The sequence below is a fragment of the Erithacus rubecula genome (genome assembly GCF_903797595.1).
Source record: "Erithacus rubecula genome assembly, chromosome: 28".
In the NCBI taxonomy this organism is placed as follows: Eukaryota; Metazoa; Chordata; class Aves; order Passeriformes; family Muscicapidae; genus Erithacus; species Erithacus rubecula.
This window is the reverse complement of record NC_136680.1, coordinates 5,090,486-5,118,221: the sequence shown is the minus strand read 5'-3', so window position 1 is coordinate 5,118,221 and position 27,736 is coordinate 5,090,486. Positions and strand designations below refer to the sequence as shown.

The 27,736-nt window shown below is 40.3% G+C and overlaps 1 protein-coding gene across 1 annotated transcript in view; it reads left to right on the top strand.

The window, feature by feature from the left end:
- Nucleotides 1-27,588, top strand: part of LMNB2 (lamin B2) — a 35,849-nt gene extending 8,261 nt beyond the window's left edge. Inside the window, exons 2-12 of the mRNA XM_079328087.1 lie at nucleotides 141-277; nucleotides 10,301-10,457; nucleotides 11,145-11,270; nucleotides 13,618-13,788; nucleotides 16,957-17,082; nucleotides 17,279-17,499; nucleotides 18,074-18,365; nucleotides 18,856-18,963; nucleotides 19,750-19,869; nucleotides 21,323-21,424; nucleotides 22,440-27,588. Coding sequence (XP_079184213.1) covers nucleotides 141-277; nucleotides 10,301-10,457; nucleotides 11,145-11,270; nucleotides 13,618-13,788; nucleotides 16,957-17,082; nucleotides 17,279-17,499; nucleotides 18,074-18,365; nucleotides 18,856-18,963; nucleotides 19,750-19,869; nucleotides 21,323-21,424; nucleotides 22,440-22,481 — 1,602 coding nt within the window. The 3' untranslated portion in view covers nucleotides 22,482-27,588. The remainder of the gene's footprint in view (nucleotides 1-140; nucleotides 278-10,300; nucleotides 10,458-11,144; nucleotides 11,271-13,617; nucleotides 13,789-16,956; nucleotides 17,083-17,278; nucleotides 17,500-18,073; nucleotides 18,366-18,855; nucleotides 18,964-19,749; nucleotides 19,870-21,322; nucleotides 21,425-22,439) is intronic.
- Nucleotides 27,589-27,736: the final 148 nt, after the last annotated feature.

Below are 27,736 nucleotides of genomic sequence, written 5' to 3'. Positions count from 1 at the left end.
ATATAGAATATTCTTAAATGGCAGGAATCATATTATATACCCTTTTTCAAAGAAACTTGTGTGTAATGTGATCCCCTATTTCAGTTCTTTGATAGTTGTTGGGATGTTCTCATACCTGAATACATTTTCCTTCCCCTTAGGTGAGCGGAATCAAGAGTCTCTACGAGTCGGAACTGGCTGATGCTCGAAGAGTTCTGGATGAAACTGCCAAAGAGAGGGCTAGATTACAAATTGAAATAGGAAAACTGAGAGCAGAACTTGAGGAGTTCAATAAAAGGTGAGGAGACTTTTTTTCTTTTAGAATGGACGATATTTGCTGTGGAAATGATACTAATGATTCTTCTTAAAATGCCTTTTGGTAGCAGATCCGTGAAACAATACAGGCTTGTCAGAGGGAAAATCCTTCAGCCTGTTGGTACAACTGGTCAGGCCACAGAATTCCAGCAATATATACACAAGTGTATTTGTAAATATAACAAGAATGTCATGTGATTTGAGGCTTAAACAAATGGCTGTGCCTACTTTGTCCTGTCATACCTCCACATGAGCACATGTGTGTGCAGCTGCTTGGTAAACTGGATTGAGAAAGAGATCTAGATTAAAATTGATGCATTTAAGGAGGGTTGATTAATGGTTTTTATTGTCTGTTTTACTGTATGACTGATGGAAGAAAAGGGAGGAGTGTTGGCCCTGAGCAGTTTGGGAATATGAAAATGGTGTTGCCTTGAAAAGACATGAAGCTACAATATAAATGTGCTGGAAAAAGACCTTGTACTGACTAAATTTTTTAAAACTGCTGTTCAGTTTGCACCACAGAGAACTGGCATAATAAACTAGTTCCTGAAGTCAAGTAGAGTCCATTATTTCAATTCCCATTGAATTATTTGTAATCAAATACTTGTCCACAGTAGAAACTTAATTTTGAAATTTATATATGTGGTGGAAAAATAAATTTTTGCTTCTAAGTGAATTTTGGTACCTATTTTATACTATATAAGATTTGGGAATTACAGGTTTTTCCTGAGCAGTCATTATGTACATCACCTGTTTATCAATGTTGTTGGCCATAAAAGCTTTTAATCTGACAGTGTCACTAAGCCTACCATAAGTCTCTCATCTTTCTTCATTTGCAACTAAGTGTAAGTGCTTCCTTCCCTTGTCTTTTTTATTTCTGACTACCTAGTTGGTTTATGATCAAGTATTTCATGTTTTCTCCGTAACATATTACTGGATACTCATTTTCTGTGCTGGGTCCTCTTTTTAAAGTCAGCTCTTGGAAATATTGTTTTAGGGAATTTGTCCTAAAATAACTGTCCAAATAGGAAATAGCTATAGTGAAAGCAGTTGCATTTGAGTGAGTCAGTGTAAAGTCTGCTGAAGCCAATCCCATAGGTCTGCATGTGGTCAGGCAGCCTGTGCACTGGATTTGGTTTTGGCTTTTCTCTGGTAATGGCAGAAAACATTGGTAGCTGAGCTTTAGTTAACCAGGAGAAATCCCCCTGGTAACTAGGTCAGCTGTAATAAAACCCCTGAGGTGCAGTGAGATGTATCCCACCCAGCCCTACTGCAATGTTCCTGTTGGGACTGTTTCTTCCATCTCAAAGCCTCAGGCCAGCAGTCTTAGCATTTATTTTGGGTAGTATATTTTGCATGGCAGTTGGCATCATGTGGACTTTAGGTTGTCCCTCTCATCTAATGATAGCTTGGCTTTTAAACAAACTCCAGAAGAGAGCAACAGCAGTAACTGGGAATTTGGTTCACCTCTCATGTTTTGGGAGATGATATTTCTCTGTTTTGATTAAGGTATCTTTGTTAGCAGTATCTTCATTTGGCAGGTAATGAGAATCCAGTTGATTCCTGTTCTTTAGACCTTTGATAGCCCTAAGAGGTTTTACAAATACCTTGTTGTAGAAAATAGTGCATGTAAAGTGATGGAGATGGTGTTTTTCCTTGGATCACCTCCCTCCACCATTGTCTGGACAACTGAGTTGCCCCTTACCAATCACATCAATGACCAATTCTACCAAACTAATTTCAGCTTTTTGTTTGTCTTTTGTGAACAGATGAGGAAAAAACACCTGGTATTCTGGGTTTCTCTCTGTATTTACAGTAGAGTTGAATTCTTCAGCTTCAGAGTTTCTTCTACCAAATTCCTTCCAGTCCATTGAAATGCTGTAATGTACTTGGAGTGTTCATGGGGTGTCTAGCTTGTGATGTGGCCAGACTCCTGCAAGTGCAGCTTCCAATTTTTTTTTATTTGCAGTGTTCACTGACATCTAGCTCATTAGTGAAGCTTCCCTGTCTATGCTGACAGTCAGATAGATGATGCTTCTCTCAGACCAGACTTGCTTTGAGAGCTGTGTTTAGTGGAAGTGTAGGTTATTGCATAATTACATACTCACTGCTATTACCTCTGTCTGTCTCTCAAGCTCGTGACAGAGGATAGATTCAAGGATGCCAGCACAGTCTAGCCAGGAGGGATCTCAAGCATTGGTTCTGCTGTTTGCTTGGAATAGGTTGGGTTGCTGGGACAGGAGATAATAGACTTCCCTTGAGACATAGGATCACAGTCAGTCCATGCTTTAACAGCAGATTCCCCTTTCTTTTTTTCTTCCAAAGTCCGTGTTTGTGAGCATGGAAAGCCCTGAAGCCTTCTCCTGAAGGCGCTGAAGGTATTCCAGGGAAGCTGCAGGATATGGCTGGAGGTGGTAACATCAGGCCTACTTTGTGTCCAAAGGAGCCTGAGGCTTACCCTGCTTTTAGTTCCTTCCTGGGACTGTCTAATTGCACAATTTCAGCTTGTGAAGCAGCTTACCAACCTGCATTAAGAGCCTTGGATGAGACACAAGGATTTGGGACAGGGCCTGTGGTCTAGGAAAGAACAAGGTTTTTCTGTCAGCGTAATGGTCTTCAGAGGAAGCATTTCTGCTCTTGTCTATCTGTATCTTATTCAGATACTGACAGATAATAGTACCCCACAGTTCCATGTGAGTGCAAATTCAACTCCCAGGGTTTGGATTCTGGGGCACATATTTTGTTTAGTTTAGATTTTTTTTTTTTCTCTTACTGTGTTACCAATGTTGTAGCATTTTCTGGGGGATCTTTAGTGTTTGAGACAATTGCATGTAATTTTGCCTGGTAAGTCAACAAGAAGCATCCTAAAGTTTTTCTAGAGTATTTTGTATTGGTTTGGACCAAAGGTCTACTTAGCCTGTTAATCGATGTCTGTTAAGAGCCTCTTTGTCTAGAGAAGAGAAGAATGTAACTTGCCTAGCAGCAGTTCTCTGGAGTACTCTTCCAGTCTTCAGCAATTCCCTTCAGCTAAGGGACTTCCTGATGGCCAGCTGGATTCTGTATAATAGCAATCATGATTTTGCATTTCAAAGTGTGACCAGTATTCTGAGTCTCTGGAATTCTTAGACATAGCAAGGGGATTCTGAGTTTACCTACGTATTATATAAACATGTTGTTCAATCTGCCTGCCCAGTTTCATTGGTTCATTTAACCCTTTATTTTTGTATTCTCTTTCATATCTCTTAAAATTTTTCTCTTTAATGATCTCTTTTTTCAAGTGGAAACATCTTACTCCTTAGTTGCTTCTACTCCTGAAGCTGCTTTGTGCTTTCAATCAATGTTTTATCCTCTCTGTCATTTTTCCTGTTTTAACGTATCCTGTTGGGAAGAAAAGCTGCAGAATTGAAGCTTCAGCCAGTATTCAAGATGCTGTTGTACCATAACAGTGTTCAATGTCTTGTTCTGTATTTTATTTATTAATAATTTATTAAACACAGTTGCATTTTGAGTTCTTCTGAGCTGCTGATGTGTGAAGAAGGGTGAACTCCAGATAGTATTTTACATCAGACTCAGAGATGACTCCCTAGACCCCATTGAGTGGGACAAGTGCTACAGAACTCAGAAGTGTTTGGTGGTAACCAGATTTGCTGTGGCCTCTTTGGGCAGAGATGGAAGTAAGGCTCTCTCAGAGCCCTTCTGTGCAGGGTTCCTATCCCTGCTTACACTCCTTGCCTTCCTTTACAAAAGCCAAATTGACTCTGAATTTTCAAATTCTTGTATGATTATGCATATGCCCCCTACTTTTCTTCATTGATGCCTTTGTCTAATTTTGCCTATGCAATTATCAGAGAAGGGTTTTTATGGGGACTTTATCAAAGGCCTTACAGAAGTCCAGACAGACAACATTCATAGCCCTTCTGGGATGAAGTGACTTCATCAGTGCTAAGGGAAGGCCACTAGGTTGGTCAGGCAGAATGTGGAGAAGCCGTACTGGATGTCAGGAATCACTTCCTGAGCTCCATGTGCCTTAGCAGAGCTTCTAGGAGGATCTGTTCCATAATATTCCCAGGTACAGAGGTGTGACTGGCAGGTCAGGAACTCCTGAAGTCCTCCTTTCCATCCTTTTGAAAAGCAGGTGCAATGTTTCCCTCTTTTCTGTTACCTGGGCCTTCATCTGACTGCCATGACTTTTCAAATGTCATGGAGAGTTGCTTGGCAGCTGCATCAGCCAATTCCTCAGGACTCTGGGGTGCATCTTGTCAGGTCCAGTAGACTTGGATATATTCAGGTTTCTTGGGTGGTCACAAATGTAACCTTCTCTTATAGTGTGAGCTGTTTTGCCTTCCCAGTTCCTGTTTTATGGCCCATCTACTGGAGATGTTGCCATTGAAGGCTGAGGCAAAATAGTTGTTGAGTACACCAACCTTTTTCTTGTCTGCTATTACCATTTTGCCAGTCTTGTTCATCAAAGAAGTATTCTTGCTTTGACCTTCCTTTTATGACTAACACACCTGCAGAAGTTCTTCTAGTTATTCTTGGTGTCCCTTGCCAAGTTCATCTTCAGCTGCACCTTGGCCTCAGTGAGCCTATCCCTAGACAACCAGGCAATGTCTCCATACTCTTGCCAGGATACCAGCCTATACTAATACTGCCTCTTCATTATCTTCTTGGCTTTTAGTTTCACCTGGTGGTCTCAACTCATCCATACTGATCTCTTGCCTTCCAGTCCTGAGGATCAAGAGCTCTTGTGCTCTAGAAAACTTCCTAAAAGATCTTCTCCCTTGTCTCTGAGGGCAGTTTCCCAGAGGGTGCTATCAACCAATTTCTTGAACAGTAGGCAGCTTGCTTTCCTAAAATTCATTCTTCATAACTCTTCACTTGACTCATGTCTCTCAGGACTGCAGCCCAGACTGCCTCCTGTCTTGACCCCACTGATGGGCTCACTTGTGTTGGTGACTATCAGGTCCAGTACCTCATCCCATGTGCTAGAGTCATTTATTTCCTAGCTTGACAAGCTCTCCTCAGTGCTCTCCAGCAGCCTTCTCATTGCCTACAGCACACCTTGCTACTTTTCCAGCAGATGCAGATGGTTGAGGCTCCACAGCAGGATGAGTCTGTGAGTGCAATGCCTCCTGTAGCTGGAGCAAAAAAGTTCCTCTTGATCAGTCAGCCAGGAGTAGATGCCAACCAAAAGGGTTCCCATTGTTGCCTCTGATTCTTACCCATTGGCTTTCAAAATGCTTCTTGCTGTTCTTTAGAGACAGCCCTTCACATAATCCACTTCTAGGGGAGAGCAAACCCTCCTTCCTTGCCTGTCCCTTCTTGACAGCCTGTAGCTGTTGATAGTTGAGGTCTAGTGATGTGGTTGGTCCCACCAAGTTTACCAGCAACTAGATTGCAACTTTCCAGCAGCACAGTGGCTCAGTGGCTTCCAGCTCCTCCAATTTATTGTCCACCCTGCATGCATTGATGTAGAGAAACAAGTGGATTGTCACTGTATCATCTTCTTAGATGAATGGCCCTTAATTTCTTGGAGGTATTTAATCTAGGTTTCCCTGTTGCTCTTGTTATCTCAGGGGCCACCAGCTCATCATCTCCGTAAGACTTCCAGAGTACCCACTGGAAACTGAATGTGAAACTAGGGCATGAGGGGGACAATCCTTCTGATGAGAAAGAACAGCCAGCCAAAACGTGTGGTGCAGTTGATGCACTGAAGGGAAGGGATGCCATATTAAGAGATCAGGACAGGCTGGAGAAGTGAGCCTGTGTGAACCTTATGAAGTTCAACAAGGCCAAGTGTAAGGCTGTGTGTATGTGTTGGTTCATTCCCATCACAGACACAGGCTGGGTGGAGAATGGATCAAGAGCAGCCCTGAGGAGAACCAAGTATCAATGGATGAAAAACTGAATTTGAGCTAACAATGTGCATTTGCAGTTCTGAAAGCTGATCATATCCTGGCTGCATCAAAAGAAATGTGGCCAGCAGGTCAAGGGAGGTGATTTGACTCCTCAAACCCACATGGAATACTGCATTTTGTTCTGGTGACTCAACATCAGAATAATATGAAGCTGCTGGAGCAAGTCCAGAGGAGGCCACATTTTCTGGTGTTCTGAGAGCTGAAGCCCCCTCTGCTCTGGAGCCAGGCTGTGAGAGCTGGGGGTGCTCACCTGGAGAAGGTAAGGCTCCAGGGAGAGCTCAGAGCCCCTTCCAGGGCCTAAAGGGGCTCCAGGAGAGGGAGAAGGATTTTATACATGGCAATAGTGATAGGACAAGGGTGGATGACTTCCTACTGACATAGGGCAGCATTAGATGGGATATTGGAAAGAAATTGTTCCATGTGGGGTTAGTGATGCACTGAGTCATAGAATCATATCTTGAGCTGGAATAGACCCACAAAAACCATCAAGCCAACTCCTTGTACAGACACTCCAAAATCCCACCCTATGCCTGAGAGTCTTGTCTAAACTCTCCTTGAGCTGTGGCAGCCTTGAGGCTCTGATCATTCCCTGGAGAGCCTGTTCAAAGCCCCAGCATCCTCTGGGAGAAGAATAGAATATCCAACCACTGGAACAGGTTGCTGTGAGAGAAGCTGTGGCTGCCCCATCTGTGTGGAAGTGTTCAGGGCCAGGCTGGATGGGGCTAAGAGCCAACCTGGTCTAATGGAAAGTGTCCCTGCCCATGGGAGGGGTGATACAAGATGAGGTTTAAGGTCCCTTCTAAGCCAGCTCATTATGTGATACATTTGTACCTTGAATGCAACTCATGAATGAAAAATTTTTCCTTTTGACCCGAGTTCATAACTAGGTTCATTAAACAGTTGGGTAGTTTCACTTTTTATAAAGTTTAATATCTTTAGGAATATCTTTAGAATGTTTGAACACCATTTATATGTTATAAGGAAAAGCTTAACTTTTAGTTTAAAGATGTTTGTATCAGGAGTAGAGACATATTTTTAAATCTAGAATTAAAATATTGTTGTAAAAATAACCATTCTCGTACCATTCTGTAGCATGTGAGGTTCTATCCTATATGCTGTGTAAAAGCTTCCAGTGTTTATGTTTCCATTTTCAGCTGTTTGACAAAGCTTTTGACTACTGGAGGGAGGGGATGAGTGGACATGGTGTAGATGGGAACAATTATTTTACCAGTGAGGTGCACAACACTTCTGCTTGGGTAGAACAGCACCCTCCCACAAGATGTTGAACCAGATCTGGTGGAGTGAGTAAGATCTGTGCATTGATAGCAGAGGTGACTCTGATGACAAGGTTAAGGAAAGTCTCCTGTCCTGGTGTTCATGAAGTATCTGTTCATATCTTTAGCCAGTGTCACTTTTCCCCAGGTCAAGCCAGGTCTGAAGGTCAGTATTTGTCAGATGCCATCATTCTGCTTGCTTTAGCAGTCTTCTGCTGGAGCTGCATTGCTCCCAGCTCTCAGAGGGGTGAATGTTATGCTGTGGCTTCCTCTGCCTGCCACCTTCCCCACACACAGGGACAGGACAACAGGACATGGCTTCAGACTGAAAGACAGTAGGTTTAGATTTGATATTAGGAACACAATTCATCCCTGTGAGGGTGGTGAAAGCCTGGCACAGGTTGCCTAGAGCAGTTGTGGCTGCCCCATCCCTGAAAGTGTCCAAGGCCAGGTTGGACACAGCTTGGAGCATGATGGAGGTGGAACAAGATCAGCTTTAAGGTCTTTGCAGCCCAAACAATGCTGTGATTCTGTGGTGTTGTGGTTTAACATAGCTTGGTTTTTAGTTAAAGAGAAAATCCATCAGTTACAGAAGTGATTCTCTGTGAGGACTGCTGACAGCTTCCTCCAGATCCAACAGAACCAATCAGCTGCTAGTTTTGAATATTGACATGCTGTCAAACCACATAAGAAAGACAATCTCTGTGAATCCCATTTCAGAACAAACAAACCCCAGAGAGCTCTCTTGTTTCCAGTTTTGAACAGGTAACTGCCTCTCCTGCAGCACTCTCTGGGCTGGGTTCCTGCCCCCAGCACGGCCAGGTGGGCCCAGGACTCAGCTGAAATTCTGCCAGGCAGGGGGAGGAGCAGCCATTGGCTGCTGTGTGCTGCTGTGGAGCCCTAGCCTGGCTGCTGGGATCCCACCCCCCCACCAGCACAGCCACCAAAAAAATCCTCTGGCTGCTGTCTTAGGAGGTGCCTTAGTCCTGGGCTGAAATTCTTCTGTGGGCCATGGTGATGGACTGTGATACACTGAAATATCCCTGTAAATCATTGAAAAGTGTGGGGGGATGGAGCTTTCAAACTGTAGGCATGAGCAAAGGCATCCATGCTGAAGCAAGCAGATGTTTGAGTGGTTGTGATTCCATGAGAGGGTTGAACAGAGGGACATGACTGATGAAGACCCTTTGTCCCCAGTGAAGAGGAAGCAGATCTCTGTTCCCAGAAATGGGTGAAAAAAACTTATGGTTTTATGCTAGACCCACTGCATGTGGTCTCTGAAACATTTCCCTTGAGCAAATGTAGCTCTTTCTGGAAAAAAAAGAGCTCTTGAGAGTTTCCTTAAGGTGGTGTTCCTTGAAGCATTGACACATCTCACCAGGTGGATTTGACTGCTTGTGGGAGCTTTTTAAAATCTCAGAGACCCACAATAGCATTTGTACATTTGTAAAACCTGTCACATTTTTGCATGAAGGCAATAAACCAGGCTGAAATTATAAGTGAAAATAAAAATTAAGCTGACTTGCAATGTTGTCAGTGTTCTTAAGAGGGCCAAAGTTACTTACCACTGTCAAGAATTCTCTGTGGATCTTTGTCAAGTTGTACATCAGACACTTCTATTTATCCCCATCCCAGGAAGCAGCTGCTTGCTGCCTGGCTTGTGCAGGTGGAGGGACGCAGGAGCACATGTGTGAGCACATTCTGCTGTTCATGCTCAGAGTGAAGTGGTGTTTGCCCTTTGGCTCCTCTGCTGGCAGGAGGCTCCCCAGGTCTGCTTGGTTGTGACACAGGCACAACCTGTGTCATGTTTTACAACACGTGCATAACACACACTTGTGACCTTCCAATTGCTGCTAAATAATTATCTTTTAAGTGGAAGGCATGTTTTGTCTGTGCCTCCAGCAAGCTGCTGAGTTTGAAGACACTGCACATATGTTGCAGAACAGAATTCACAGTGACAGATTGGACCAATGATAAGAAAAATTGGTTATAATTAAATGAAAACCCAAGAGATTCCAAGATCTACACCATGAAATGCAGAGAGAAAACAGAAGCTGGATGCATCACAAAATAAAGATATCAACTTAGAAAAATGCACATCATGCTGAGCCATGTAAAGAAATATTGTATGTAAGGCACACCAATACCCCCTAATGGAGGATTTTGGTAAAATAATTCTGGCCTATTCAGGCAAATCATAAATTCAAGGAAACAGTACAAGTGATGAGGAGTTTGAGAACCAAGCTTCAGGATGTGGGCTGGGCAGTAAAGTTTGTATAATCTGGAACAGTGGTTTTCAGCTTTTTTTTTTTTCCTCTTTGCAAACATGATAGTTATTTTCCATGTTTGGAATTGCAGGTTGAATACAGAGCTTTTAGAAGCCTGTATATAGTAGGAATTGTCTTCAAAGTTAATTTTGGTGGACTCTTAAAAGATGCTCAGGGATGCTCAGGCCTCTTTGGCCATTGCATGTACTTTGCTTCATGAATAAAGGATACCAGCTCTGTAGCTGCCAGATGAAAAAGTACTGTTTACACCTTGTGTGTATTACCATCTCTTAGCTGCCAGAGTTGCCTTCTTGTTTTGCCCTTGTCTGTCCATAACATGTTTTTTAGCATGCCATGCATTTTCAGAACGTGGTACTGGCTGCACATTTTGAGGGTGTTCCAGGTCAATGATAGCAGCATTTGCAGGTTGCTGCAGGAGCTGGGCTTGATAAAAGGTGCCTGGTAACAAAATACCTGTGGCTGTAACCAGGATGTGCTCACGATGGGCGTGCACCCATGTATAAATATAATGTACTTTTTTTTCCAGCTACAAGAAGAAAGATGCAGATTTGTCTGTGGCTCAGGGTCGCATCAAGGATCTGGAAGTTCTGTTCCACAGAAGTGAGGCAGAGCTCAATACTGTCCTGAATGAGAAGCGCAGTCTGGAAGCAGAGGTGGCTGATCTGCGTGCCCAGCTTGCTAAGGTGTGGAAGGGAGTGCTCTCTTGCTTCAGCACAGGAAAAGCTGTGTAGCATAAATTCTCTTTTTTCTTTGCAGTTAGTTTATAATCTGAACATTAATGATCCATCTTGCTTACTGATGAACCTTTGGCTGATCCTCTTGGATACAAAACTAAATTATAGAAATCTATATAAAACAACCAAAGCAACACAGTATTTTAGACATTTTGCTTGTTAGAAATTTTTATTTTAAAATTTCTGATGTTTCTATGTTCATGGGATGTTGGGTTGTTAAATGTCGTCCTTTGTAAGGTCCTGCATAATTTTACACTTGTGCTGGAGTACCCAGAAGGACCATGCTAGCAAGAAAAATAAAGTGCAACGTGTTGTGCTCAAGGAATTAATAATCCTCAGATCCTCTATCAGAATGTATTGAACTCGTCCTACATTTTAAATAGCTGGTATGCAGACATATAAGCTTGGTTTAAATATCAATTAACACACACACACAGGAATTTTTTTGTGGAGCTTTTGTTTATTTATTGTGTTTTTTTCTGGTGATGGTGTGGGTTGGTTTTCTCTAAATCAGTGGCTTGACATTAGATTTGTTATTGTGAGTAACTGGTCCAAAGACTTCAGATGAAGACTGTAAAAGGTTTATGGATGAAAGCTAGGAATCCAGACAAAATTATGTTTTTAATTCTTTACTAGGCTGAAGATGGCCATGCTGTGGCAAAGAAGCAGCTGGAGAAGGAGACACTTATGCGTGTGGACCTGGAAAATCGGTGCCAGAGTTTGCAAGAGGATCTGGACTTCAGGAAGAATGTATTTGAGGAGGTATTATCAATCTAGTAATCTTGCCACTGTCCAAAGTTAATGTAGCTTTTAATCAAATGGACTATCAGCAACTACTAACTAGTAGAGAAAATCAGTATTACCCTTCCTATAAATGGGTTGAGTAATAATATTGGTGGAGGTTTTACACCTTTTTACATAGTAAATCAGTGGTGGAGTCCCATAGGTAGGTGAACTCATGGATCCAGCTGACTGCTGTGGAAAAGGAAGAATCTTGTTCCTTCTCTCTAGATCTAATTGTTTGGCTCTGCTCTTTATTTACACAAGCTTTGGTTGGTGGACCTGATCATAACCTATTTTTATTAACTAGAACAGTGTGCAGCTGCCTTGCTTATTGCAGAGGTAGTTTTCTGCCTATTAAGTGAATTGTTCTAGTGAAGAGCAAAATTTTGGTAATAGTGGAAATTGGGAAAGGGAAGCATGACTTTCTCTCTGTACCAGATGCAAAGTCTGTTTTGTCCATCTCTAGTGGTTCTGCAGGCTGATTCAATGAGTGGTTGCTGAACAGTTGCCACATGCTTGTGCTGTTCTTCTCACCTACTCTAGGTGTGATGCTTAGCTCATCGTTCACCTAACCATTTCAACCAGATTAACTAGAAAGATACTAAAGTTTTTTGGTTGAGTTTAATTTTTGACTGCTTAGTGACTGAGTTGTTTTACCACAGAATCCAAATGAGTGCCCAGTTTGGTTTAAGGGATGGGACAGGGCTGTGTGGCTAAGGACAGGGGACAGGGACTGGAGCAGGGCAAAGAAACCAACCAGGGAGATTACCCTGAGATGCACTGACCATTGTCTCACTTCCATGCCCTGGAGCAGTTGGATTGGTACACTGACTGCAGTGACAGGTCCTTGTTTGGTTGTAGGACTTTAAAATAATTTTTCTTCTTGGAGAGAATGCGTTGATATCGACTGAAGGTGAGACTAAATGGGACAGCAGAAGCTAATTCTAAAGCTTGCTGTGCTCAAGGGTGGGTGTTCTGTAGTCATTCCTGAAGCTCTTTGATTCTTCTATGCACCAAGTCAACATACAAAGCAATAAATAAATTGATTTCCCTTATTTTAGTGAATTTGATTTGTTTCACTGAAGGATCTAAATCTCCATTAGAATTGAGACATCATGGCTGGGAGTGTGGCAAGTGAGGCCTGGTTATTCTAGTGGTGTTGAGCTGCTGGATCAGCTCAGCCCTTGCAGTCCCCACTACATTCCTTCAGCTTCTGAGCTGCCATTGCCTGCAGTTACTGAGAGAATGCTGCTTACTGGTTTTCTTGGTGTAAAAATTAACCACAGAAAGAAAAGCTTCTTCCATATCACTTTAGAGCCCATTGCTGCTAGTAAAAGGACATGTTTCTCAGGGACTAGTTTTAGATGTAAAGCATTTGTGGAAAACGACTAGTAAAGTTAATTTGAACATATGTTACCCTGCTATGACTCCAGACTAGCAAAACTGAGCCTTGCTTCACTTGTTATTGTTCCTCATGCCCCTCCTGTTAACTTCAGGCCTCCTCCCAGTACTCAGAACCACTCCTTGGTTGTTTGTCCTGCCCTGAAGGAAGAAATTGTTTTTCTCATACCACACATTCAGGCCTGGCCAGGTCTCTGCATGAATAAGTGTCTGAGTAAGCCTTACCTTACTAGTTTGCAACCAGTGTTCTTAAGCACAGAAAACATACATTTCTAAAAATGAAAATTTCTTAGTACAACCTCTGATCACAAAAAATTGTGTCTTCAGGATTGCTTGAGTTGCTGCCTTATTAATACTCTAAATCTGATAAGAAAGGGTGATCAAATATCTAGAATATAGATGAGATCCATATGTGCTTAAGAGTGAAATTTGAAGATGCAGTTTTTCTCTATAATTTTTTTCATATATATAATGTTTACAAAAGGTATTCATTTTAATCTGATTGCTTGTATGCTGCTATGGTAATGTCAGGATGTATATTGAAAAGGACAGGGTTTGTAGTGCAGGATATGGAATCTCTTTGCTATGAAAAAAATTGATGTTTTTTTGACTTACCCTCATTTTGACTTTTTAGCATAAAACATCTCCTTCCTTAGAGCGTATATGGCTATTTTTGAAGCTGGTTTTAAGTTGAATCACTTTCAAGAATTACATTCTGACAAATGAAAACAGTAATTTGCATCTGTTAGTGCATGCAGCAATTCCCAGGCCGCTTAAACGCCTGTAGTACTGTAGGTCCATTATACTAAGTATTTAGTATAATAGTAAATTACAGTAGGTAATTGTAGTCTGAGTGTAACTGCTTGTACTGTTTACCTTAGTGTGGTCATTTGTCCCTCTTTTGTGTGTGTGTGTGTGTGTGTAGGAAATAAGGGAAACCAGAAAACGACATGAGCATCGTTTGATTGAGGTGGACACAAGCCGCCAGCAGGAGTATGAATCCAAAATGACTCAGGCTCTGGAGGATCTGAGAAATCAACATGATGAACAAGTCAAACTGTACAAGATGGAGCTGGAGCAGACCTATCAGGCTAAGGTAACAACTGCTGTCCACAGCACTGTCAGACTGTAAGCCCAGTTTGTGAGATAAAAACCATTTCTTTCAGCTCTACTGCTCTTAAAGAGACAAGTAACTGTAATTTGAGGAAATTTTGTCCCAATGTTCAAATGCCTTCCCTAGGACTTGTGTGCAGATGCAGTTCCAGGGAGGTAGTAGCAAGCAATAGCTTTAGCCAAGAGAGATCAGTGAGAAAACCTGTGGAGCTGTTGTTGGTCTCTGCAGCAGACACAGTGGGAACAGTGGATGTCACACAGTAGCTGATTAGACAATGTCTTCTGCTATAAGGGTTCTTCCATCAGTGGATCCAGTTTTTCTTCACAGATGGAGGGGGTAGGGAAGACATGCAATATGTGCAGTATGTTGTGCATAAGAAGCTTGATGGGGAGATTGGAGAGCTTTGAAGTGGATGTGTCTCAGTATGGGCTTTTGCTTGGATGCAGTGAGCTTGCAAATGAATATTGACACACTGGAAGGGACTTCTTATCTAAGGGTGCCTTGTCACTCTGCTCTTACTGTGGTCTTTGCAGTATTCCTAACCACACCAATGCACTTTTAAATATGTCTAATCTGGCCACTTTTCAATGATCTATGTTAGTTCTGGACTGGAAAATTACTAGATGCAGCTGTGATTTCTTTGGTGACAGGGAAATTTCAGGCAAGATATCAGACCTTTCCTGACAAGCTTTGGTGATGAAAACCCTAGTATATAATTTGCAAATCATGGAATTGTAGAGTGGTTTGGGCTAAGGGACCTTTAAAAGCCATCTAGTCCAGCCCCTGCCTTGAACAGGAACATCTTTAAACTAGACCAGGTTGCTCAGAGCCCCATCCTGACAATTCTTGTTGAAAATACTTGTCAATAGTTACAGCCACTTCTTGTTCTCTTGTGGTGGAAGAATGATGGTACTACTAACATTGTTCTCTCCAGCCCTTCACTGAGAGTCCCTTTGAACTTCTTGGGTTGATTATTTGGTTTGGGAAACACTGATCTAGAAATATTTAACTATCACTTACAGCAGCAACACAATAGCTAATCGATACTAAAACCCCAAAAAATTAAAATTAAAAACCCCCAACACAGTTGGCAGTGTTGGAATTATTCACAGAACTCTGGAACATGTAATACTTTATACAAGGAGCTGCTTGTCACAGTCTGAAGGAGATCCAGGAGATGCTTAATAGGAAAAAAAAAAAAGTTTTTAAAAAGGCTGCAATATATCAACTTAGAAAATGAAAAAGTGACAAGCTTTGAACAGGGGAATGAACAAAATAAGCTGGTTTTTCCCTGCATAAAGGTGGTTATTATGGATGAAGTTGGAATATAGAAGGAAAGGAGTTTAGCTGTGAATTTTATTCTGTGATTTCTGAACAAAGATGTGTCCCTGTTAGAGAGTGAAAGCTGAGTAGCAATATGATGTCAAAGCAAATCATTAGGTTTAGCTACTGAGCAGCTCCAGGATTAGATGGTCTTGTGTAAAAGCCCACTGCTTGCACAGGACAAATGTGGAGCAGCTGGAGAAGGTCCAGAAGAGGCCACAAAAGTGATCTGAGGACTGGAACACCTCTTGTGGAGAGAGCTGAGAGAGCCTGGGGTGTTCAGCCTGGACAAGAGAACTCTCCAGGGAGACCTTAGTGAGACTTTTGAATGCTTAAAAGCAGCTTCTAAGGAAGATCAAAATGATCTGTGATAATAAGCAATAGAAATTCTAAGCATGAGTATTTGGCACTATGCTAGCATGACAATAAGGTAGTGAATGGTTGTCAGGCTTCAAATATTTTTTAATTTTAAACTTTACAAGAAGTAATGGAGTGTGTAGTTGAAGTTCCTTCAAAATCTGTGGCCTAATGAAGGCTCTGTGTGTGTGCTCAGAACCTAGTGAACAGCAGAGATAATGGAGATTGATTTTATAAACCTTTATTGCTGTGTGGCTAAAGAACATCTGCCTAGAACTGTTCTTAGAATTGGATCAGTTTAGTTTTTGAGTGGATTTCATGGTATGGTAAAATTGTTGAGGTCCAGTTCTAAGGCATGCAAAGGATGCTTTTTCTAGGTCTCCATTTTCATGAAACTTACCATGTAAGAGTTCTGGTTTTATTCTCTGGTTTTATTCTCTGGTTTTATTCTCTGGTTTTGGTTAAAATTAACCACTAGAAATTAAACTTGTTCATTAGCTTTAACAAAAAATTAAAACAAAAAAGAAATCAACAAAAACCTAAAAACATATAATGTATTGGCACCTATTAGGGAAATGTAAGAAAACCAAACCCACTGTTTTGCCTGTGGGACAGGATGTCATCTGGAGTACTGCAGGTAGTTTTATTGCTTCTTGCAAAGGTACTACAGAGTAATATGGAGCAGACTGACAGAGAATTTAGAGTGGGAAACAAGTCAAGCATGAGAAAATTTTAAATAAAACTTCACCTGGAAAAGAGATGCATTAAGATAAGTGAAAGATACAGTGGATATCTGTAAAAGGATAAATAGCATGGGGGAAGGTGAATGAGGAATAATTGCTTATTATTTTTTCAGTAGGAGCAGGGACAGTGAATGTTCAGTGAGGATGTCCAGAGTGAGAAGAAACAAAATGTATTGTTCTTTAATATAGAGCTAAGCTCATTGCCCCAAAAATTAAAAAAGCAGAGACAAATTCCTGCCTGAGAAATCCACTGAGAGATAGTAAGCCCCAAAATATTGTCTCTAACTGAGAAAGTCCCTGAGTTGCAAATAGCCAGCAGAGACATAACACCCATGGAGTATTTTATTGAGTTAGTCTCTGGGCATCCAGGGAACTTTTAGACCAGGACATGAATTAGGTGGGCAGCCTTTGCTGTCACCCAGTGTGATTTGCCTTAGGACAAGCAAGCAGAGCACGTGGTCTGTTTTTTGGAAACTAAGGTTGCTTGTATAATGGAAAGGCTAATAGAATATTTTTTAAACAGCATAAACAAATCCTATAAGAACAGATCTGAAATAGATTTCCCTTCGGTCCTTAGGGTATTTCCTTAATGTTATGCAGTTTTAATCCTAAACTTACCAGACCATTTAAAATTTTTTTGAATTAAATTATTGCTATTTTTTTGCCAAGAGGTTATTGCAGGATTTCTAACTCAGTACAAGTGAGCTGTATAAAACTTTCTTTCCAGCTTGAGAATGCCAAATTGTCTTCTGACCAAAATGACAAAGCTGCTGGTGCAGCTCGAGAGGAGCTGAAGGAGGCTCGCATGAGGATAGAAGCTCTCAGCTACCAGCTGTCTGGTCTGCAGAAACAGGTAAAGGGACTAAATTGGCTTTCATCTCAAACACACTGCTGATTTGTGTGAATATAATAACAGTTTTGACCCTTCATATTTTCTGAATTTTACACAGAAAAATCTGTTATGTTCATTTGGGAGAGAGAAGGGTTTTAACTTTTTGAGTGGATGTGCATGGATGCCAGGTGGGCTTTTTCTTGTGCTGTGTGCCTAGGCCAGTGCAGCAGAAGATCGCATTCGGGAGCTGGAGGAAATGATGGCCGGTGAGCGGGAGAAGTTCAGGAAGATGCTGGATGCAAAGGAGAGGGAGATGACTGACATGAGGGACCAGATGCAGCTTCAGCTTACAGAGTACCAAGAGCTGCTTGATGTTAAATTAGCACTGGACATGGAGATCAGTGCCTACCGGAAACTCCTGGAAGGAGAAGAGGAAAGGTTCGTAAAGATTCCACTTTCCTTTCTAAGGACTCACAAGTGTTATTTTCATTTCTTGTGCGTATTTTTTTACCACTTGAGCAGGAATGCCCAGATTTCATTTCACTGAAGTTATATTGGCTTCACACCACAATGTTGTTGCATGGAACATTTGAATGGAGCACTAGTTGTCAACACTGTCCTTATTTTGGGGTTTTTGTAATGGTTTTGGAGTACAGTGAAATATATTACTCTGGTTTGGTCTTCATATGATCTTTTTACTTAAGTGCTTGTATTTCTTGGTTTTAAATCATGGGGCCCAAGAATAGTGTGTTTACTAGTAGCTGTACTAGAGGGAGGGGTTAAGTAATCTGTTGCTCTCAGTAGCACTGCTTTCCATGTCACATGGTCATACTGCCAGAACATTCCTCAGGGATGGGTAGCCCCCTTCTCCTCACATATGCAGTCCTCTTGGCATACAGAATGAGGATGCTGTCAGCCTCAGAGCGCATTGCAGTCTGGCTACTTGAGGATATTGTAGCTTTGTCAGTGGTTCTCTGGGTGAGTTAATTAAAATACTTTCTTGATTGTGTAGGTTGAAACTCTCTCCAAGTCCCTCGTCCCGTGTCACAGTCTCTCGAGCTACCTCCAGCAGCAGCAGCAGCAGCGCTTCACTTGTTCGCACCTCCCGAGGCAAGAGAAAGCGTATCGAAGCAGAGGAGCTTTCTGGCAGTGGAACAAGTGGCATTGGCACAGGAAGTATCAGTGGCAGCAGCAGTAGCAGTAGCTTTCAAATGTCCCAGCAAGCTTCAGCTACAGGAAGTATCAGCATAGAAGAGATAGACCTGGAGGGAAAATATGTTCAGCTTAAGAACAACTCAGAGAAGGTGAGCATCAGAAGAATTCAGAGAAAACAAGGAGCTAAATTGAGATGATACGCAGTCCTTTGCAGCATGAGTTGGTGTGCCCATGTGGAGAGCTGGAGCAGCATCTCAAGGTGCAGCATGCTGCAGGAATTAATGGGGGCTTTGGAAACTTGAACATAATGGTGGGCTAACATGCTGCAGGAAGAGAATACAATTTGTGTCCCAAATGTGTAAATGTGTACTGGGACACTGCTCACAGAAACAGCCTGCTGTCTAGTAGAACTTTGTTGTGTGAAATGGATATCCTTTAAAATTTTGCTGAATGACCTTATGGGATTTACCCTTTAGACTCTGACTGGATATAGGCAAATACTTTCAAGGTAGAATGCAAACGTCTAACAACCATGTAAATAAATTTATATTTCCATTATTTTAATAACAAATACCTAGATGTGATGACTGTTAGTTCTGTTTTGTTCACTCTGGATAACTTTCTGACTCTCTCCATTAGGATCAGTCCTTGGGTAACTGGAGACTGAAAAGACAAATTGGAGATGGAGATGAAATTGCTTACAAATTTACTCCTAAGTATGTCCTCAGAGCTGGGCAGACTGTTACAGTAAGTTGTATTTACAGTATGTCAACAACTTATTCTTCTGTTGATGCCGTGGCAGTTGGAAATCTGATTTGGTTATAGCTTTTGGGGTCATGGATCTCACTGTAGAGAAGCAAATTTCAGTTATAAAAATGTAAAACAAAAAATGAATTTCTATATTAGTACTTCAGTATTTAGTCCATTTTTTTTGGCACAGAAAAAGTTGAAGAAAAAGGTGGTTTTGGGGATTAGTCAAGGACTGTTGTTTTCAAACACCTTTTCCCAGGTTTAGAACCGTAATCCTGCTTCAGCCTCTTAAAGAATTGGGAACAGTTCAGAGCATTCATCCAGAGTAGTAGACTGTAGTTAAGACTGGACATTCTCAGCATTAACTATAGTAAACAGCTGATTTTCAATAATTTTGCATTTTATTTTCAATCTGTGACAGATGTTCTTTTAGGAAGAAATAAATGTATATTTTAGTTGCAGCAATTTCTACTTATTAATTATTCAGATACATATAAAATATTAAGTTGATACACTACCTGCTGCTTTTTGCCTTGGCTCCATATATTATGGTTATTGAGACAGTGATAGGAGAAATTTGTTCAAAAAAAAATTCATGACTGCAATATTAGATTTTTTTAATACCTTACTACAAGTAATGGTGTAGTTAAAAGTAGGGTAAAACTGCCATTTCAATTCAGAAAGGAAGCCTAGTATGTAGAGAGAAGTAGGATAATCAGGGGGATATGTATATTTAAAAGAAAAGATTGGATAAATAGCTAATTGCAGTCTTGTTCTCTCTAGATCTGGGGTGCAGATGCAGGTGTGTCTCACAGCCCCCCTTCTGTTCTGGTGTGGAAGAACCAGGGCAGCTGGGGCACTGGTGCCAATATCCGCACGTACCTCGTCAACTCTGAAGGAGAGGTAGGCTCTGGCCAGGGCTGGGTCCCATCTCAAACTCCTCATTTGAGGATGGGCTGGCATGACACAGTGACAAAATCCTGATTGGAAGATGTCTCCTGATATGACAGTTTATAACACTGAAATAATTAGGTGGATGTGCATAGCTCTGACTTTTTTGGGATGCTTTTGAAAACTGTGATTGTCATTATTATGCCCATAGACACTTCCTTCTTCTTTTAGCATACCCTGCTAGTAGAGAATTTGTTTGGAATTTGAATATGTACTTTCAGAAGAGACAAAGAAAAGAAGAATTTCTGGCAATTCACAATTCCATTATATAGTTCCTATGATATTCTGAAGTGCAATGTAAATATTAATGTAGGAAGATAGCTGTCCTTTCCATGTTAGAAGCATATCATAAGTTCTCATTTGCCAGAGGTTCTTGAGCATTCTGCATTTTTCTACATCTGCCCACAGTTAATGTTTTTAAAACCATCCATGCAGGTAACTTTTGCAAGGGAGAATCATGGCTTGGCTGTTACTCATAGCCATGCCATTATCCCGCAATCTGATGGCAGTAGGAAAAGGAAGCAGATCACAGTTGTATCAGTTTTTGTGTTACCTTTCTTGCTGGCAGTTTTCTGGAAGAATTTGTGGGCAGGATGAGGTAGGAGGGGGGTCATTTGTACAAATATAAAGCTCACATTCTCAGTATTCTAACCGTGTGGTCAGACTAGTATCTGAAAAAATGTCAAATCTGTCTGTTTTCACTATGGTTATCTTTAGTATACCTGATTAGGGGTATATTTTAAGGGCAACTTTTTCCACAACCAGAGATTTTCACCTGTGATTTCCATGGTGCAAGTAGGCAGAAGAATTTTCTCTGACAGAAATTTCTGGCTATTTCTGAAATTTCTGATTCCCTGACTGAATTTCTCTGACTGTTTAGAAGTGTTAAAAATAATTTAGCAATAAAGGAAACTTCCTGAGGTTTTAGAATTCTCTTTAATGCCTGGTTTATAAGACCATGCTGATAATCAACATATGCAATTGTCATTGAATATTTATTAGAAATTGGGAAATCCCTTATGTTGTACAATCACACTGAGAAAGTTTAGTTTCTCACTTAACACAATATCTCAGACAGCTCCTACCCATGTGTGCTGTGACCTTGTGTAAAATCAACTACCTGTCACCTGAAATATGTCTGCTTCCTTCTCTTAAATCCCAGGATAATGAAAGAAAATTCAAGTGACTGAACTACATTACCATGCCTTTTAGTGCACAGAAATAGGAATGATGTTGTGGTTTGCAGGATATTGCCAGTATTTGTTTGCATAGCTAGTGTTAAATCAAGGCCAAGTTGCTTTAAACTCTCCAGAATTTAATAAGGATATTGTATTGATGGTATAGCAAAAAACTTAACAGATAGATAAAGAGTCCTGGCCAAATCCTTATCTGTCTCTTTGTGTAGGAAGTTGCAGTGAGAAGTGTTACTAAATCAGTAGTTGTGCGAGAGAATGACGAGGAAGAAGATGGGACAGAATATGGAGAGGAAGATCTTTTCAACCAGCAGGTAATCAGATGCAGACCAGATATTTAACTTGTGCCTCACTAGTTGGATCAATCAGACATAAGATTTAGGGGGGATCCCCCTTCAGCTTTTGTCAGCTCTGAGTTTCCTGGTCCTTTCTTCCTTTCCTTCCGTGGTTGCTTGCAACATTGCAGTGCACCAAAGGAGGACAGTGTGAGTGCTGCTGCCAGAAATTACTGCTGGGATCCATCCTGCTACAGCTCAGGATGTGGCTGATGGCAGCTCAGGGTTTCTGTACCTCAGATCATACTTTTGCAGCATTAGCAGGCAGTGTTCCTCCCAGTATCTGCTGCTCTGTGCAACAGAGCTGGGGCATTCTTCCTGGAAGCAGAGTATTGCTAGATAACCACTGAAAAGCAGGAATGGAGCTGCTTCTCTTGCTGCAAACTTCAGCTTAGTGGTTTGTTTTCTGATACAATATAACTTCTACACCTGAAACAAACTTGTTTTTTCTTCATAATACAACCTGTATGTTTTGATAACCTTTAGTTTAATAATGTGAAATAAGTGACCAGCAGTTGACAGAGCAAAAAAAACCAGAAAGATATATAGGTGATACAGAAAATATTTTAAATATTAAGCTCAGTTTGTTCTTCTGATCAGTTAGCTCTTTTCACAAATAACCAATTCTGTGCAGGTTTGCACGTGAGTTCTCAAAGCTTTTTTGGTCCCAAAGATTGATTAGTGCATTTGTAGTATAAAAAAACTGATTTTTTTTACCCAGAAAAGCAGCTATACTGCAGAGATTTGTCTCAGATTGAATCAGCATTTGAAATAAAGGAACTTGCTTATCTTGAGCTGGTGACGTCACAATTTTCATTTGTCAGCCCTGGCAGCAGACTGGGGCAGGTGCTCTACTTCCTTTCATGTACTGATGTTCCCTTGATGTAACTAAACTACTGGAAAAGTGCTTTTGGCAATTGAGATAACCAGAGTCTAGGCTTTCAATCTGAATAGTTGGTAAGAACTGAATTCAACTCTGTCTGTCTTATTTTAGGGTGATCCCAGAACAACCTCTAGAGGATGTGCAGTGATGTGAAAAAAGAAGAAAGAAACCATGATTTGCGCTTTCCCCCTTCATTTATTTCCTTTTATTTTTGCTATTTTTTCCTTCCAGAGCCACTGAAAACTATTTTTATATGCATCACCTGATTTCTTTAAAGTTTACTCCTTGGTACATTTTTATAAAAAAAAAACCAAAAAAAAAAAACTTTACTGAACAAACTGCCGGGATTTTTAATAGATTTCTTTATTTTTCCCTCTTTGTTGAAACACTATATTGGAATACAATTATTTTTCCCCATACAGAATATAAAGTCTTACGTAGAAACCTAAAGCAGAAAAGAGATTTTTAGCTAAAATGAGATGAGACTCCTTGAGTGTATGGTAAATCTATAATTACATATATAACCAGTATAACACCCCTAGAAAAAAAAGGTTTAATGAACTCTGTTCATCTACAGGGCCCTGGGAGAGATTCACAGAGTGTTTCCTCCACAGCTATAGAAATTTTGCCTGGTATCCTCAGCAATTTCCAGCTTAGGAAAATTAGACCACAGATTCATTCAAAGTGCTGCTCCACAATTGCAATATACCCCTAATCAGAAAAGCTTTATTTTAGGCATTTTTGACTCAGGACCTTGCCATTGTATCTTTCTCCAAGGTTTGACAGCCTGATGGTGAAACACCTGGTCTGTCACACCTGAGCTCTATGTCATCATTTCAAATGATGGAGAGTGGTGGGTTCTTGTTCCTGAATATATACACCATCCTAAGTTGGAAGTGTCAAACTCAAACTTTGATTTTTAGGGGATTTGGCCATGGTCACAAGTTAAATCATGGACACAAATTGTGATATTCAGTATTTATGATTTAATTATTTTGACATATTCAGCTTTAAAAATATTTGATTAAGATTTTAGAAGTAAAACATATTTATACTTTTGACAATAATAAATATCGGGGATTTCAAAGGTTATCCCATGTAAACATTGATTTTTAATCAGAACTAGATGTAGCTTGTTCATACTTCTCTTAGGTTCAAAGGGGTATTGTCAGGTATCCAAAGGAGCAATATTTGCAAAATAGAGAAGAAATAGTTATATGACTTTTAAACAGTTCAAAGGAACTGCCTCTGTTAAGGACATAAGTGACAGTGTTCAAGTGCTCAAGGCAAAGTCTAACAAGGACTGAAGAGAGAATAATGTTTTTTATAAAAATGCATTGTATGGGTAGTAGGTGATTTTTATATTAATAGGATGTGTTTTTTATCTGACAGTGTCCATTTAGCTTAAGGTTTCTGCATTTCTCTGGAGATAACTCTGAGTCCTATAAGGATGAGTGTTCATCTTTAAGCATGAGTAAAAATACTTGACAGCTCCAAAGAAAGCAAATATTTTTTCAACAACTAGTTGAAAAACAAACTTATTAGTTTGGATAAAAAATTTGGATACCATTTGATTCCAACAGAGAATCCTGTTTTTACCTGCACTCTTGAACTCTGATCTTGTCGTTCAGATAGTTGAGAGCATCAGACAAGTGACAAGGCTTGGATGTTTTCGGTGGCTTTTGGACATTACGTTCTCTGGACAGTGTAGTAACTGACAGATATAACCTAGGAAGTCGGTTTAGTGGCTCTGACTGATGGCTTTGTTATGCAAGCAGGGTGGGAACAAAAGGGGCTTTCAGCTTCAGGATTTATTTTGCCATTTAAAAATAAATCAAAGATGCTACTTTTCTCTCTTTGAGTGGGATGACTGAATTGCTGAAGTTAAGCTAAGAGACATTTATGTTTTAATCTATTATCAGAAGACCCATTACAAAAAACAGGATGAAGATTTGTTTGGGCTGATGGGATAACTGCATTGATGTACTTGGCCATCTTTTCCCACTCTGCTTGAGTAGAAGGTTAAATATATAGTAAATCATGTCTCTCTGTAAGATGTATCTAGTGAAATTATGTTTCTCAGACATACTGTTACAATTACCTTTTCTAAATTTGTTGTTATGCAAATAAATGCAATCAACATAAAGATATTTTTGCAACACACCTTCCAACCACTGGACACCATTTCCCTTTCTGACCCACAGCTTCTATAATATACTCACATAGTATTTGAGGGCTTTTTCATTTTTCCCTAAAGATATATATTTGATTTTTTTTTTTTTACATGGGCCAGTTTTCAGACTGCTTATTCCTTTAAGATTTTCCTGTAAATTTAAGATTATTTTAATCTTAAATACTACAGCAATGAATGTCTAGTTATTTTACATTTTTTTCTGTGGTTTTTGGTTTTTTGTTTCCTGTAAAGAACGGCCTCAGAAAGGCAGCTCAAATGAAGAAAAACCTCTTGCTACCTGAGCCATAGTTTTCATAACAGCTACTGTATGGGGAATGTGTCTTCTTGCAGCCTTAAGAACTGGTGCTTGCAGATCTCTTGTGATGATGAGCACTGAGCCCTTGAGTAACAGTCTGCAGAATTTGTCCTTAAAATTGGAATTGTGTCTTTTAACTTTGTAAACAGTTTGATTCTTCAGGATCATGTTTAGATATATACAGGTGAAATAAACCTGTGATTGACTGTGTAGGAAAAGCCAAGTCAGAATGTGAATGATCCTGTTACCACAGTGCTTTTTAATAGGCTACTACAAATAACAAATGGCTGTGAATTACAAGACACAGAAGAACTACTGTATTCCATGTACTTTCTTTTTTGTGTCACCTTCTGCAACCACCATCCTGGCCTCTTGCTTTTGATGCTGAGCTTCAGTCTCACAGTGCTGTTCCAGCCAGACTGGGAGGCAGTTTTGTGGCTTTACCAGCCCAAAAAGCATTGTTTCTTTTCTGTCTTTCCAAGATTTCTTTCCATTTTCAGAGTATTTAAAGCTTTTCATTCAAATAAAATCCAGTGTCTCCTTTCCTCTTTTTTCTTTTTGATCCTATATATGAACCAGTCTTGACAAAATTACATCATGGACAGCAGTTCTACTCCAGTGCTGATACCTGGCATAAAGCTTGATGGAGAAATAGATTTGACTTGTCTGGAGAAAAAATGATTTTAAGGTGTCTCTAATGAGGGAAATGAAGCTTTTGTCAGAGTAGTTACGTGAGCATAACTACCCATATGGATATTCTTATTCCAGAGATATAACCTTATTCTGGATGAAATAGTAAATAGTTTTTCCTATGTGTAGCTCATAGCAGAATACCATATAAAATACAATAAGCACATCCTGCCTACTCCTAAGCTCATGCCACATGAAAATGCTTGTCTCAGACCTAGTCCATCCATCTGCAGACCTGTCAGGAATGTGGTGCCTTCTGGAGTGAGGTGTGGCCTCAGAGTCCCTGGCGTTTCATGGTGGTTTTTTCTCCCTTGCTTCTCCATTTGTTCCTTTAACTGTTGCATTGCAGTGACATACTCCAAGGAGTAGAGTGGCTGGGATTCCCTTGTTCCTGCACATCAGTATTTCCTGTGATTCCTTTGATGCTGCACATCTGTATTTCCTGTTCCCCCTTGTTGTTTCACAGCTCTATTACCCAGCAGGTCTCTGCCTACACGGGGCTCCAGCTTGGCTCTGACAGAACCCATCATTTGCACTGAAATGTTGCTCACTTGTCTTTAGCTCTGTGTTGCCATTAGATGGACAGTTGGCTGCATAGTCTCTGTTTGTAGCAGGAACCTAAAGTCTCAGGAAGAACATCAATATCTGCTTCCTGTGATGGTAAAAGCCAGCTGAGCACGTGTGCAAGCTGGCAGTGGTGTGGGAATTGTACTGCAGTGTGAAGCAGGCTGCAGTGTGAAAGGAGATCACAGTGTGTGGTGTTTGCCCTCGAGCAATGGGACACTTCAGTTCAGGGATCTTACTGGGTTTTATACACCTTTTTTTTTCTTTTTTAACTCTCATCGTGTATAAAAGCCCTTTCATTGCAGCCTGAACAGAGGTTTTGGGTTAGAAGAGACCTGTAAAAATCCTCTCTACACCCCGGGACCTTGGAGAATCTGTTACTTCTGTGCTCATCAGAAAGGTTTTGATGCTACAGGAACACACGCATCCTGTATGTTCTAGATCTCTTGTAGCCACTTCTCATGTCTTCACTATTAAACCATTCTATCTCTTCTTTCTGTATCTTCTTCTGAAAGTCTTATCTCTAAACAAAAGCATATCCACATTTGATCCTGCATTTTATTGACACTTTTGGGTCCAAACTGTGTGAGCAAAGCCTTGTGAACCAGTGAGCGGAAGGTGAGATAGTGATTGCATTTTTCAAAGCACTGTTTTAGCTGAATGTCAGGACAAATTATATTGGAGAGATTGTTTTCTCATTTTAAATGGCCTGGGAAACAGAATTTTATTTGCCCTTCAATATGCTTAGCTTTAAACCAGATTAAAATTATTTAAAGGTGTTTGTTGTTTTTTTTTTTTCTTAATACAAGACCATATTTACATGCAATTATTATTTGTAAACATGCCTTTCTTGAAATGCTAAGGTCTAGAGTGAAAAAAATGTGAAAGCCTCCATTCAGAATAGCAGTGAATTGATTTGGAGTTCCAGAAAATAAGATGTTGTTTATTGAACTTACAGATTTTCTAGTTAGCTATTACTGAAGTGACAAGTCCATCTTGGTAATGCAGATATTATTGCATATTCAGCTACCCAGATCATTACACTAAAATTACAAGCAATAATCTGTTTTGAGCAAGTTTAAGCCAAAATGCTTTCCATTTGGGCAGAAAATACAGTTGATCTCTTATTTTCATAGCAGTGATGCCTTGTGACTTGAATTGCTATTTTTATTTTTAAAAATTTCTAAACAAAATTTTGACTTAAGGTAGGTCTGGCTTGAGGACACTGCAGTAACCACGTCCAGTCAGCTGCTGCCGATGGCTTTTTGGAAGGTTCAAGTTTTTTAAATAGGGAATTACGAAAAAGGTTAATGGAAACACAAAGGAAATGAAACGAAAGTGTTTACTTGAAACTTAGAAAAACTACATAATGATCTAGACTTTATCATTTCAAAGTGGTTGTTTTTTTCTTTTTAGAATATGCATGCCAAATGTCTTGTCTTTTTCAATGATTTGTAATATACATTTTATGACTGGAAACTTTTTGTACAACACACTCGAATAAATGTTTTGCATTTAATTGGTTTCCTTCTCTCTGTTACCCAACACAAAGGTCATGTGAGCTGTTTGACACGATTCATCCAAGGAGGCCTTTAAGTGTGGACAGAGGACACAAAGAGCTGCTGTCTGTGCTCCAGAGAGTGATCAGATGAATCACAGTGTGTC